Source organism: Lissotriton vulgaris, chromosome 2_1, assembly GCF_964263255.1.
Source record: "Lissotriton vulgaris chromosome 2_1, aLisVul1.2, whole genome shotgun sequence".
NCBI lineage: Eukaryota > Metazoa > Chordata > Amphibia > Caudata > Salamandridae > Lissotriton > Lissotriton vulgaris.
The window spans coordinates 207,827,753-207,842,517 of NC_141687.1; the positions used below are offsets into that span (position 1 = coordinate 207,827,753).

General features: G+C 47.9%; 1 protein-coding gene across 1 annotated transcript in view; it reads left to right on the forward strand.

Moving 5' to 3' along the window:
• The window catches only part of LOC147729842 (protein unc-45 homolog B-like), a 113,856-nt gene that overhangs the window by 58,586 nt on the left and 40,505 nt on the right, over positions 1-14,765 (forward strand). Inside the window, exons 5-7 of the mRNA XM_086954039.1 lie at positions 6,139-6,439; positions 7,634-7,728; positions 14,375-14,516. Coding sequence (XP_086810165.1) covers positions 6,139-6,439; positions 7,634-7,728; positions 14,375-14,516 — 538 coding nt within the window. The remainder of the gene's footprint in view (positions 1-6,138; positions 6,440-7,633; positions 7,729-14,374; positions 14,517-14,765) is intronic.

The following is a 14,765-nucleotide window of genomic DNA, read 5'->3' on the forward strand; positions in this document are numbered from 1 at the left end:
GTAGGAGCTCAACCCGCCTCCCCGGTTCAGAGTGCATGTTCAGTCATGCTCACTGAGAGGGCCCTACGAGTGGAGGGTTGAAGTTCAATTTAATCAAACTAGTGCATGTCCCCTCTCAGACTCTTGGTCGGTGCAGTTCTCTTACCCTCACATGCCCGGTTTCCTGGCAGTCTCAGTTTCATCCGCAGTCACACAATTCTGCTCTTTTTTAATTACCAGGACTTTGCTGCTCCCCAAAATCTACTATAGGAACAACATCGATATGTTTTCACACATTGGTACAAATCACGATTTGCGATCAGACAGGCAATGTTTTTATTGGTTGACGACCAAACAGGTGCCTTTAATATCACGTGGGGTCTTTTTGCCCTGGGGCTAGCGCACAACTCACCTGTCCGTCTGTGTCTCCAATAAGGGCTCCGATTTGATTGCTTCCTCTGAAAATCGGGGAACAGACATAGACATATTTTCATATATATTAGAGAAGAGGAGACAATAATTTAATATTCTTAGGTCAGTCTGTAAATATTTAGGGAAATTATATTTTCGGAACAAACATGCTTACTCTTTACGAGTGGGGAGAGTTTGATTACAGGCCTGTCAATTGAATGGGGAGAATGTTAGAATGCACAACTGACCCTCAGTGGTTGAAACACCGGCACTCCTCCCTGCCACTCAGGCCCCACGGCCAGTGTTTCATTTTATCCTGTGGTTGCAGTTAGGGCCCGCCATGCGCAGTTTAGGCGTCTCAGATTTGAAGATCGATGGAATGAAAATAGTGCATGTCCCCTTTCAGGCTCCAGGTCGGTGCAGTTTTCTTACCTTCACATGCCCGTTTTCCTGGCAGTTTCATAGTTAGTCTGACAACAACGACTTTGAACTCCTCTCAGGCGAATAGTGCAGCTTCCTTACTTTCAAGCTGCAGGACTCCTCTCGGGTTCACGGTGTAGGTTTGTTACTGGCAGTGCAAGCCTCCTCTGAAGCTCGTATTGACCATTGTAGACTCAGGAAGCAGGCCGCTATTACGGCTGTATGGCGCCATGTAGTGACGTGTGCGCTTACAGCCAATAAGATGTCACCATTTTATTTTGCGGCCCAAAAGGTAAATATCGTGGTCATTGCGGTCCTTAGCTGATTTCGCGATTATTTTGCGAATCGCAAAATCGCGAAAAGCTGGAGGGTCTGATATATGGTGATGCAGATGGGAGTGTCCATCAGCAACTTATATACCTAAACTTGCCCAGTGCTGTGTTTCATCATCCAGATGCATTTCTGCTCCAGATAAGCAGAGCTCCTTCTCTGTCTCAAAAGAAACAAACTTCCAAAAAATGTTAAACGCGAGAAGCAAACATCTAAATGTATTGTAATTGCATTTATATAACTCTTACTACCCCTGACTAGGCGTCGAAGTGCTTTTTCGGCAAGTAGCATGCTACTCCAGGACCCATAGAGGATTAGTGTTGAAAATTAGTATACTAAAATATGAAGTAATTTGAGTAGTGGATATGTTATTCAGTTATTTGGGTAGAGAAGAGTAGGTGGAGGGATAGAAGAGGGAAAGAGGTTTGTATTTATAAAGCGCTTGCTACCCCTGATGGGGTTTTGAAGCACGCTATTCAGGAATCCAATAAGGATTAGTGGTGAATTAGTATGGTGAAATATGAAAGCAATTTCAGTGGTGGATATTAGTCAGTTATTTGTGTAAGAAGGATAGTGGAGGGATAAAGGGGGAAGAAAGGTTTGCATTCATATAGCACTTGTTACTCCTGATGGATGTTGAAGCGCTTTTCTGGTGAGAATCACAGAGGCGGTCGCTCCCTCACGCTGCTCCCCGATCTGCCAGACTCCTACCTTCGCCTGCCTGCACGAAGTACCGCAAGTACAGCGTAGCGCTTGATGAACAAATAATTAATTAATTTCGAAGCGCATTTTGGATCGTAGCTCTTTAATTGTAAAACGCTTTTGGCCTGCGTCCATTTTGTTTTGATTACTGCACTGTTGTTGTTGTGGCTCCCTACCCGAGTCTCCACCCCAGCTCCCGCCTCCCAGCTGACCCGCCCTCCCACTGATAGCGTTAGCCCCGCTCCCCCCGCTGTAGCGCTGTGACCATCCTGCACTCTGTAGAGGCGGTCGCTCCCTCACGCTGCTCCCCGATCTGCCAGACTCCTACCTTCGCCTGCCTGCACGAAGTACCGCAAGTACAGCGTAGCGCTTGAACAAATAATTAATTAATTTCGAAGCGCATTTTGGATCGTAGCTCTTTAATTGTAAAACGCTTTTGGCCTGCGTCCATTTTGTTTTGATTACTGCACTGTTGTTGTTGTGGCTCCCTACCCGAGTCTCCACCCCCGCTCCCGCCTCCCAGCTGACCCGCCCTCGCCCCTCCCCCCTCTACCATCCACATATGACAGATGCATTCGCACGCAGCGTTCACGCGCAGCGGTCACGCCATTTGCGCGCCGAAGGTGCGCCAAAGGTAAGCCCGTCTACGCCCGTCCTCGCCTGGACCGCGCCCAGCGCCTGTCCCCCTGGTTCCCACCGTACCCAGTCCACTAGAGTCACTTATGATGCCGCAACTCTCCTCGCCCTCAACCCCGGACGCGCACCACAATGCTGCGAAGTCACCCCAGGACGTACCCACGGTCCATTCGCCTGCCTCTCCTGCAAGTTCAACTGCTTCAGGACCCTCACCAAATCCACTTCCTCCATACACAGCTCCGACTCTAACCGCCTGAAGTGCATCCTGCTCAACATCCGCTCGGTCCACAGACACGCATCGGAACTCTGGGACCTACTCGACACTGCGTCACCGGACATCGCCTTCCTTACAGAAACATGGATGAACACATCATCAGCACCCGACATCGCCATAGCCATACCAGACGCTTACAAGATTACCCGTAAAGACCGCACCAATCAAACAGGAGGAGGCATCGCCATCATCCATAAGAACACCATCAAAATCACGACCAGCTCCGATGATAATCTTGCAACCGCCGAACATCTCCACTTTCAGATCCACACCGACCCTAGGACCACACTTAGAGGCACCCTCATCTACAGGCCTCCAGGTACCCGCACTCAATTCAGCGATGACATCACGGACTTCGTCAGCCCACATGCCCTCGCCTCAGAGAACTACATTCTTTTAGGAGACTTCAACTACCACCTCGAAAACAAACTCAACAGCAACACCACCACCCTTCTGGACAACCTGGCCAATCTCGGACTCAAACAACTTGTTGACACCCCTACCCATGTAGCCGGACACACGCTCGACCCTATCTTCACCTCCAGCAAGCACATCTCCTTCGATCGCACCACAGCGCTCCACTGGACGGACCACAGCTGTGTTCACTTCAGCTACAAAACCACCCTGACCCACAACCGCCCACAACCTATTCCTCGGGGAAACTGGAACAAAATCACCTCCGACCAACTCCTCACATCACTCAACCAAAACCCTCCCACCCTCTCATTGGACCCAAACCAAGCGGCCACCAATCTCAAGCAATGGATCACCCACAGTGCTGACGAATTAGCACCCCTGAAAAAGCACCAGATCAAATCAGCCAGCAAAAAGGCTCCCTGGTTCAATGATGACCTTAAAAAATCCAAGAAGCTATGCCGCACCCTGGAGAAAACATGGAGAAAAAACCCAACCACCAACAACATGTCCACCCTCAAGGCAGCCACCCGCAAACACCACCAACTGATTCGATCCGCCAAGAAATCAGCATTCAAGGATCGTCTCGACAACAACACTCACAACAGCAAGGAACTTTTCAACATCGTCAAAGAATTCACCAACTCCACCGCAGCATCTAACGACATCACTCTCTCCCAAGACCTCTGCGATGCGTTATCCTCCTTCTTCTACAACAAAATTGCCGACATCTACAACAGCTTCGAGAATACTCCCAGCGTTCAACCCTCCCCACCCCCCTCAGATCCTACTCCACCAACTAACAACCTTAACGCCTGGAACCCAATCACCACTGAAGACACCATCCGCCTAATGAACTCAATCCACTCTGGCTCGCCAACCGACCCCTGCCCCCACCACATCTTCAACAAAGCGGACTCCATCATCGCACCCCATCTCCGTGATGTCATCAACTGCTCGTTCAACTCTGCCACCTTTCCAGAAAGCTGGAAACACGCCGAACTCAGCGCCCTTCTGAAGAAACCCACAGCAGACCCCTCTGAACTTAAAAACTACCGACCCATATCCCTCCTCCCATTCCCGGCCAAAATCATCGAGAAAGCCGTCAACAGCCAGCTCGCTGCCTTCCTTGAATCCAACAACTCCCTCGATCCATCGCAATCCGGGTTTCGAGCCAAACACAGCACCGAAACCGCCCTCATTGCAGCGACTGACGACATCCGAACACTACTGGACAACGGTGAAACAGTGGCCCTCATTCTACTCGACCTCTCCGCCGCTTTTGACACAGTCTGCCACAGCACCCTTATGCAACGCCACAGCAACATCGGAATACAAGGAAAAGCCTTGGACTGGATCACCTCATTCCTCGCTGGGAGAACTCAAAGAGTCCGACTTCCCCCATTCAACTCTGAGGCCACTGAAGTCATCTGTGGCGTACCACAAGGATCTTCACTCAGTCCCACCCTCTTCAACGTTTACATGAGTCCTCTCGCCTCCATCGCGCGTCAACACAACCTTAACATCATCTCTTATGCCGACGACACCCAGTTAATCCTTTCCCTCACCAAAGAACCTAACACCGCCAAAACCAATCTTCACGAAGGCATGAAAGAAGTAGCCGAATGGATGAAACATAGCCGCCTAAAACTCAACTCAGACAAAACGGAGGTGCTCATCCTAGGATCTTCCCCCTCTACCTGGGACGACTCTTGGTGGCCTTCCGCTCCGGGCACAGCACCCACACCCACAGACCATGCACGTAACCTTGGCTTCATCCTAGACTCCTCTCTCTCGATGTCCAAACAAGTCAACGCAGTCTCATCCTCCTACTTCAACGTACTTCGCATTCTCAAAAAGTTCGTCCGTTGGATCCCCCTCGAGACAAGAAAGACTGTCACCCACACACTGGTCACGAGTCGACTGGATTATGGTAACACACTATACGCCGGAATCACAGCAAAATTACAGAAAAAACTCCAACGCATCCAAAACGCATCAGCGAGACTCATATTAGACATCCCTCGCCAAGATCACATCACCGGACACCTAAAAGACCTCCACTGGCTTCCCATCAACAAAAGAATTACATTCCGCCTTCTCACCCACGCACACAAGGCCCTCTACAATCTAGGACCCGAATGCCTCAACACTCGACTGTCCTTCTACAAACCCACCCGCCAACTAAGATCGTCCAATCAAGCCCTCGCCGCTGTCCCGCGCATCCGAAAATGCACCATGGGTGGCAGATCCTTCTCCTCCCTTGCTGCCAAGACCTGGAACTCACTCCCCACTCACCTCCGCCTTACTCAAAACCACATCTCCTTCAGAAAAGAACTTAAAACCTGGCTATTCGACAAATAATGAACCCCTTCCCCAAGCGCCTTGAGACCCTCTGGGTGAGCAGTGCGCTATACAAATGCCCGAACTTGAACTTGAACTCCGGAACCCATAAAGGATTAGTGTTGAAAATTAGTATAGTAAAATATGAAGTAATTTGAGTAGTGGATATGGTATTCAGTTATATGGGTAGAGAAGGGTAGGTGGCGGGATAGAAGAGGGAAAAAGGTTTGTATATATAAAGCGCTTGCTACCCCTGATGGGGTTTTGAAGCGCAAGTAGCACGCTATGTATGCACTAAAAAGGTTGAACACACCGAAAATAGCTACGATTAATGTCAGAATTGACAGAAACCATTTTAGGAGCAAAGGATGAACAAAAAAACAAACTTACATCAGTTTGCCACAGTGAGAACTAATGGAAAGTCTTTTTTGTGGTAATATTGCATTTGCATTAGTACATTGCAATAGTGTACGGCAAACGATGTTCAGCATTACAGATGGTAAACAATGTGCAGCAATGTCTCGTTTTATCTCACATCACCATTGGCCCCCAAATCCTATGCCATTGTTTCCCTCTCAGAGCCCTGTGGGATTGAGACTGATAACATATTCCTTTGTTTTCTCCTGAAGGGGCAAATTTGACCCAAACAACATGGAAAAGAATCTGCACGCGATCCAGACTGTGTCGGGCATCCTGCAGGGTCCCTTTGATGTTGGCAACAAGCTTCTGGGCATGCAGGGGGTTATGGAGATGATGGTGGCCCTTACCAGCTCTGAGAACGAGATTGACCAGCTCGTAGCAGTAGAGGCGCTGATCCACGCCTCCACCAAGCTGAGCCGAGCCACCTTCATTATCACCAATGGCGTGTCCATGCTGAAGGAGATCTATAAGAAAACCAAGAATGAGAAGATTAAAATCCGAGCACTGGTGGTGAGTTATCCAGAACCTCAAGAGCCGATATCATTGAATAAGAGATGCTATCACTGAATCCTCATACAGTGGTTTTGTTGGTACTTCATGCTGTTGGGGTGCAACGCATTATCCATCAATGCTTTTAGATAAGGTTACTCTTTCTATGTTTTAAAGTACAAGTGAAAAACCTAAATACGAATGGTACCATTTTCTGAAATGAAACTAGTCATTGTTGTGCTTGCAGGGCTGCTTGAAGAACCCTGTGTAGGATTCTAGGCCATTCAGATGAGTCACTTTTACAGATGTGAATCTGGGCCAATTTAATTGTGCTTCAGTTTGTGTTGTGAGTACAGTGTCTCACACTGTGGCTTATCATCTACTACGGTTTGTGAGAAGGGCACAGAGTGCCTCTGTGGCAATGATTCAGGGACTGAAGGATAATATAGGGGTTGTGAGATAATCTTGGTGATCACAGGTATGGTTGTGGGGCCAGCCTGATGGTACAAAGGATATACTGTAAGACTGACTGTCTGGATGCTCAGAGGGTGGGTTGTGGAGTACGTTTCATGGCTCTAGAGTAGGTCTAATGTGGACCTAATGTCTTAGTGGTAGTATTATAGGTCTCAGGTCTTAGTTCCAGCATAGCTGAGATTTCAGTCTCTTGTTATGTTTGTGACATTAGTATTAGTGTTGCAGGAGGTGGTGTCTTAAGATCGGTTGCATGTCTTACTAGTACACTGCTACTGTGGGGTTGGGGGTCCTCGATGCTCACGGGTATTGTTGCAGACCCCAGTGGCTCAGTGTCACTGATGCATGCTCTGGGGTCTCAGTGGCAGTGTTACAGGCCCCAGTGGCTCAGTGGTAATGTTGCAGGGCACCAGTGGCTCAGCTGCAGTGCCACAGTTCCAAGTGGCTCAGTGTCAGATATGCAGCAATAGTCGGCTCAGTGTCGCAGGACCTGGTGGCTCGGAGATACCTTTTGGGGAATCTGATAACTGAGTGGTAACCCTAGTTAGTACGTTACTAGGTGCCTGAGCAGCTCTAATATTTCACCAGTGGTGTTACACGCGAACAAGTAAAAGAGAGTATCATATTATTACTTTCATTCATTTTCCCCTTCCTTCCTGCTTCACACTGTCATTGAGCTGCATGAGTCCTGATCATTTGGTCACTGGCCTGGATCCCATGGCTAAAGAACAATTTCTTTTTCAGGGGCTGTGCAAGCTGGGCTCTGCTGGAGGCTCGGACTATGGTCTGCGGCAGTTCGCAGAAGGATCCACAGAGAAGCTGGCAAAGCAATGCAGGAAGTAAGCATGCATTTACCATAGTGCTGTCAGTGTTGTCTGTCATTTGTTCTTGTCTGTGAGCTTGAGGTGCAGCTTTGCCCTGTGATGGTAGGTAATATTGTATCAATCCATCGCGCGACACATTTCAGTTGCAGTCATTACACAAATGCTAAGCTCAAGTGCACAGACAGTTCTCTATTCCAGGATCATTATAAGATTGGAAATTCTTCAAAAAAAATTCCTGGTTCTAGAACAGCTTTTCTCCTCCTGTGAGCTCATTGCAACTTCTTAGCATGGCTCCAGATCTTTTGAAAAAATGGCATGAATATGTGGAAATCAGGTGAATCTTTCCGTCAGCCGGCAGCTTACAATGATACAGACTAGCCAGACCCTTAACCTTGCCCAAGATCTTCATTGTAGACATGTCATTTGGGCTGGTCAGAGCTTAGGGGTACTAGGGCGGCTCTGGCTGTGTGCTTGGGCTCCATTCAAACCCATCTTCCTCTTCGGCTGCACTGAGGAGTTCTGGTTTCAGGTTGGCCTTGGGTTAGAAAAGGCTGGGCTCATCTGTTTCTGTGTATTTGGCGGGACCATTCATATTGCCCAAGACTACATTGCCCCCTAGAGAATCCACTCATTCTAATTCTGGACCTAGGCCTTCAGTAAGGGTTTACTGTAAAATCTGGAACAGAATTACACCCCAGAAAGATACATATACCATGGGGATTGGAATTTCCCCTGTGCAAAATTGATTCTGAATTACAAGTTTACACCCTTGCAGTGCGGAATAACAGCAGGAATCTGTGCTTGCACACCCGTTCCTCGGTTTTTCACCCGCTATAAGCCTTACTGCTCTGCGCATAATCCAGAAAGTTGTACCTGTCTAAATGTGCATAGGGATAAAGAAACTGGAGTGTGGGTGAAACATACAACAGTTTGACTGTTCGCTCCTACTACTGGCCCAATCAGGAATTACTTGGCCCTTGGAATGAGGGCCTTAGTGTTGTGGTGGGGAAAGGGTTCATATTGTATCCATTCAATGGCTGAGAGGCACACTCTCAAATTTGGAACGTAAGTAAAGATAAAGAGTCTCACTCAGAGGATGGTGGATGATCTGCCAGGCCAGCAGAGGGCTGCCCTCTGACTGTCCACCATATCATGCCCGAGGAGGAAATCTATGTGGCAGCTCCGCTGATGGCACTTAAGCGTTGCCACGCAGGCAACATGGTGAATGCACCCTATTGGCAAAGATATATGTTCCTCAAAAACATACTTCAAATGAAGGAGGTTTTTAGGGAAAAACAAAAAAACAAAACTCTCAGATGCGCTCAATCAAGTCTGGCCTGTGGCTGCTTGAGGACGCTGGTGCTGGGAACACTGTGGCTTGTCAGAGAGAGAAAGATCAACCTATCTTCATCCCTAGGTCAAATAAAATGATGATGGAAATGTTTGCAACTCAGTAATGCGCTTGCTGGTGTGATGGGTTCCAGACAATGATTACTTTCCGGAGTTAATGGGAATGAAAGGCCAGTATTGGCCAAACGTAGAAGGAGGTCCAGAAAGAAGGCTGCAGCCACTTAACCGTCTTCAGACAAGGGTATTCTCCAGGTATATATATCAATGTACTAGATTGGGGGTAATTTGGGATGTAGATATTCGTATCCTATGCAAAACAGTACACGATTAAAACAAAGTCACATCATAAAGTGAAATCCAACCTTCATTCTGCAGCCTCTCTTTTAAAGTGCCGATTGGATTACCAAAATACCCTAGCATAGCACACCGGTAGAGAGAAATGCAATATTATACTTTAATTTTCAGCACCAAGTAAAGAAATCAAAAGCATCAAACAAAAAACAAAGGAAAGAAGAAAGAAATGTAAATGTAACAAAAAAACAAAAGCAGGCAGGAAACCACCGAAACCACTGCAGAGCCCATGTACCAAGATTTATCGTTGGATTGCGTTGCCCGTGCGTCACGCATGGTGCCACAAAGGCAACTCAGTCCTTAAGTCAGATTCACCAAGTAACACAAGGCCATCATGCTAGGCCCTGTGCTGCTACATAAATCTGGAGCATCGTAAGGCAGTGCAAGTCACTGTCTTGGGTTACTGTGCCCTGGGGGGCATCGTTAAAGAGCTCTCCAACCCCAGCGCCAGCAACAACGATATCACGCCCTCGCAAGACCTCTGTGACGCACTCGCCTCGTTCTTCCACCACAAGATTGCCAACATACACAACAGATTCAGCACCCAGACCACGCACCCAACCACCGAACCAACGCCCCCCACCACTATCCTCTACGCCTGGACCCCTGTCAGCACTGAAGACACCACCCTCCTGATGAACACCATCCACTCCGGCTCCCCTGCCGACCCCTGTCCACACTACATCTTTAACAAAGCCGACTCCATCATCGCACCCCAACTCCGGAACATCATTAACAACTCCTTCGCATCCACCACCTTTCCGGAGAGCTGGAAACATGCGGAGATCAGCGCCCTCCTGAAGAAACCCACCGCAGACCCCACGGAACTCAAGAACTTCCGCCCCATCTCGCTCCTCCTGTTCCCCGCTAAAGTCATCAAGAAGACCGTCAACAAACAGCTAACCGACGACATCAGGTCCCTGCTCGACAACGTGGAAACTGCTGCCCTCATCCTCCTCAACCTATCGGCCGCATTCAACACAGTCTGCCACTGCACCCTAACAAGCCGCCTACATCACGCCAGGATCCAAGGAACGGCCCTGGAATGGATCACCTCCTTCCTCTCCGACAGAACTCAGCGAGGCCACCTCCCTCCCTTCCGCTGACCGGCCACCAAGATCATCTGTGGCATACCTCAAGGCTCCTCGCTCAGCCCCACCCTCTTCAACATCTACATGACCCCCCTCGCAGCCATCGCACGCCAACACAACCTAAACATCTTCTCCTATGCCAACGACACCCAGTTGATACTCTCCCTCACCAACGATCCCGCCACCGCCAGAGCCAGCCTCCAGGAAGTAATGAAAGACGTCGCGGAATGGATGAAGCTCAGCCGTCTGAAACTGAACTCAGACAAGACGGACGTCCTCATCCTGGGGCCATCCCCCACTGCCTAGGACGACTCCTGGTGGCCCCCTGCACTGGGCACCGCCCCCAAGCCCACGGACCATGCACGCAACCTAGGCTTCATCCTGGACTCCTCCCTCACGATGACCAAGCAAGTCAACGCCGTCTCATCATCATGTTTCAACACCCTGCGCATGCTCCGAAAGATCTTCCGGTGGATCCCCACCAACACCAGAAAGACGGTCACCTAGGCCCTCGTCACCAGCCGAATGGACTACTGTAACGCCCTCTATGCCGGAACCACAGCCAAACTACAGAAAAGACTCCAACGCATACAGAACGCTAATGCACGACTCATCCTGGACATACCCCGACACAGCCACACCTGAGAGACCTGCATGGCTCCCCGTCAGCAAAAGGATCAAGTTCAGGCTCTTCACCCACGCTCACAAAGCTCTCCACGACACTGGCCCCGAATACCTCAACAACCGCCTAACGTTCTACACATCCACCTGAGAACTCTGCTCCGCCAGCATCGCCCTCGCCACCGTCCCAACGATTCGCAGAACCACCACCGGAGGAAGATCCTTCTCCTACCTGGCTGCCAAGACGTGGAACTCCCTCCCCACCCACCTACGACTGACCCAAGACCATCTCTCCTTCAGAAAGCAACTCAAGACCTGGCTCTTCGGGCAGCAGCAGCAACCTACCCCTCCCCCCAGCGCCTTGAGACCCTTGCGGGTGAGTAGCCCGCTCTAAAAATGTCCTGATTGATTGATTGATTGATTGATTGATTGATTGAAGGTGTTCCTTGGGTGGTGCGTGGGTCTGCCTACGCTTCCACCCTTGAATTTTGGCACATTATAAGATGTTGGAAAACAAGAAGGAGAGTAAGGAGTTGCGTCCGTAGTCGTCGGACGGGGAATACTCCTGATTCCCTGGTCAAGGTTCAGAAGAACAAATGGAGGAGTACTACCCGATGAGGGTAACAGAAGGCTTTTGTCTAAACTCAGGAAACATTGTTCCTTTGTTAGTAAACCCCTCACTCACCACCTAGTGGTGACTTGCTTCATCATCGGGGCCCACCCAAGTGGCCTAGCGTCACTTGGGTGTGCTTCAACACCTGCGATTGCAGTGGAGCAGGTAGTGAAGTGTGGGGTGCGAACAAAATTTGAATGTTAAAATTGTCCTGGTTAATGCTTTTATACAATGTTTAATAAAAAAGTAACTGGACAAAATTAAAAATATAGGTGAGATAGTAGTAGGGAAGTTACGACCTACTTATCTCTGTTTATGTGTTGGTCGACATGTTTCTACCATAAGGGGAAAATCCCCGGTATTCCTCAGGACCAAAACAAGGAAGTGGGTGGTTTGTGCCCCTAAAAGACACACCCAGCCCTAATTCCTTGGTCATCCAGAAGAAAAATATACTCCTGGGTAAGCACGCCTAGGGTTAAGGGTGCTAAAAAACAATGCTGGGGCTCTAGTCGAGCTGCATCAAGCAGGAGTAGGGCGCTACACCGGTTACAACATAATAGTTGCGTGTGGCGAAATCAGGCGGATCACCTACTTCTCCGTACTCGCTGCTAGGTAGTGCACTCTAGGTAGTGCACTACCTAGCAGCGAGTACGGAGAAGTAGGTGATCCGCCTGATTTCGCCACACGCAACTATTATGTTGTAACCGGTGTAGCGCCCTACTCCTGCTTGATGCAGCTCGACTAGAGCCCCAGCATTGTTTTTTAGCACCCTTAACCCTAGGCGTGCTTACCCAGGAGTATATTTTTCTTCTGGATGACCAAGGAATTAGGGCTGGGTGTGTCTTTTAGGGGCACAAACCACCCACTTCCTTGTTTTGGTCCTGAGGAATACCGGGGATTTTCCCCTTATGGTAGAAACATGTCGACCAACACATAAACAGAGATAAGTAGGTCGTAACTTCCCTACTACTATCTCACCTATATTTTTAATTTTGTCCAGTTACTTTTTTATTAAACATTGTATAAAAGCATTAACCAGGACAATTTTAACATTCACACTCTTTTTTGTTCGCACCCCACACTTCACTACCTGCTCCACTGCAATCGCAGGTGTTGAAGCACACCCAAGTGACGCTAGGCCACTTGGGTGGGCCCCGATGATGAAGCAAATCACCACTAGGTGGTGAGTGAGGGGTTTACTAACAAAGGAACAATGTTTCCTGAGTTTAGACAAAAGCCTTCTGTTGCCCTCATCGGGTAGTACTCCTCCATTTGTTCTTCTGAACATTATAAGATGTACCAAGACTGATAAACTTGGGAATGCATCAGAATTGTACGCCTTCCTGAGAGCGGTGCATCGAGGAGAAATATCTGTATTTCTCCTCGTTTTTTCCTCTTTCTAAGTGTGCAGCATTCTGTAGAACACTTATTAAGAGAAAAACACCTCTAAGGATTGTTTTGTGCTAGAAGCTGACCCTTCCTGCACAAAATAATCCTGCCTGCAGCGCAGGCATCCTTGCAGCCTGGCACAAAGGTACCTTTATTGGTGCTAGGCTCCACTGAGTGCACCAGCACAGCGAGAGAGCAGGAATGCAATATATCTTAGCATACATGGTGCATCGCGCTGTTTCCAATGATGATACATTTGGCCCCACAGATCTTGCATTCGCAGACAACAGCTCTAGGTTCTCTTTTGAACCAATACAGATTCCTGGACCCACCCATGATGCAGCTTTCCATCTATGCCAGCTTGTTAGTTTGCCGATTTGACAGAATAGTCTTTTTGAGGCTATAACATTAGTGAAAATGGATACTTGACTTTTTGGTGCAAAGCTAACAGGATAAACAGTTTTACAAATCCAAATAGGTGAATCTCTCGTTTGGCAAATAACCAAAATGGTACAAAGCCAGCGTGATGAAAATTTGATTATCGTCATGAAATATGACCAGAGCCAGTTTTGAATCCTGTGACTAGACTGAAAGAAATATCAAAAAGTCATAAAACGTTCTTCACTTTCCAAAATAAAAGGAATAAGAAGGGAGTGGGGCAGACGATGCAGAGGAACAAAAAAAAGAAAATCAGGGGGAAGAGAGAATGAGGGATAGTGAAAAAGATAGGTATAAAATGGGCCTTCATCAGGTTAAATTGCCAACCTAGTGCCCTTATGTTGAAAATATTATCGGAATACACTAATCAGTTAGGGTTCATCATTGTCGCTTTCCAAAAGGAATGCGTCTAGATCAAAAAATTTGTAAATATTGCATAAGAATTTGTGTTTTCTTTCTATACAGTGTTATGAAAGTGTTGTCATCTCGTTATCTTTGTCTACTGTAGATTTATGTTCCTACATTCTCACTTAATCAGTTTCCTGTGTGTTTTCCCGTTACCATAAGCGATGGAGATTTATCATGACATAGGTTATACTCTAAGGCGTGTAATTAATGTAAGTATCTAATACTGTTAAATGATAAAAGAAGCTATGCCTCATCAAGAGGGTATTATTGATTGTATACGTCTGAACAAGGTGATCATTGAACCTGCACAATTCTTATGGCACACGTAGTTTATTTTTTAACGATTCATGAACCACTGTGTCTGAGGACTGACTGTGCTCTTTCTCGCCTCCTTGCCCAGGTGGCTGTGTAATGCAGGCATTGACAATCGAACCAGGAAGTGGGCGGTAGAGGGGCTTGCTTACCTGACCCTGGATGCAGACGTCAAGGATGACTTTGTGGAAGATGAGCCAGCTCTGCAAGCCATGTTTGAACTGTCCAAGGTAACTTGTCCATCACTCAACCTGATTATATTTAACAATGTTTTCAGATTTGTTTAACTCCAGCCTGTCGATATTGGATGCTTGCAGGACCTTGATTTTGTATCAAATCTCTAAGCTTTGCTCTTCTTCTCCCTCGAGACACTGCTGCTATAGTAATCTAGTAGTGTAAGAGCAGCCTTTTTTCATTACTATCAAACAAGTAGACTCTACAAAGTTAATGGACCACAAATGTATTTAAAGACTATTCTT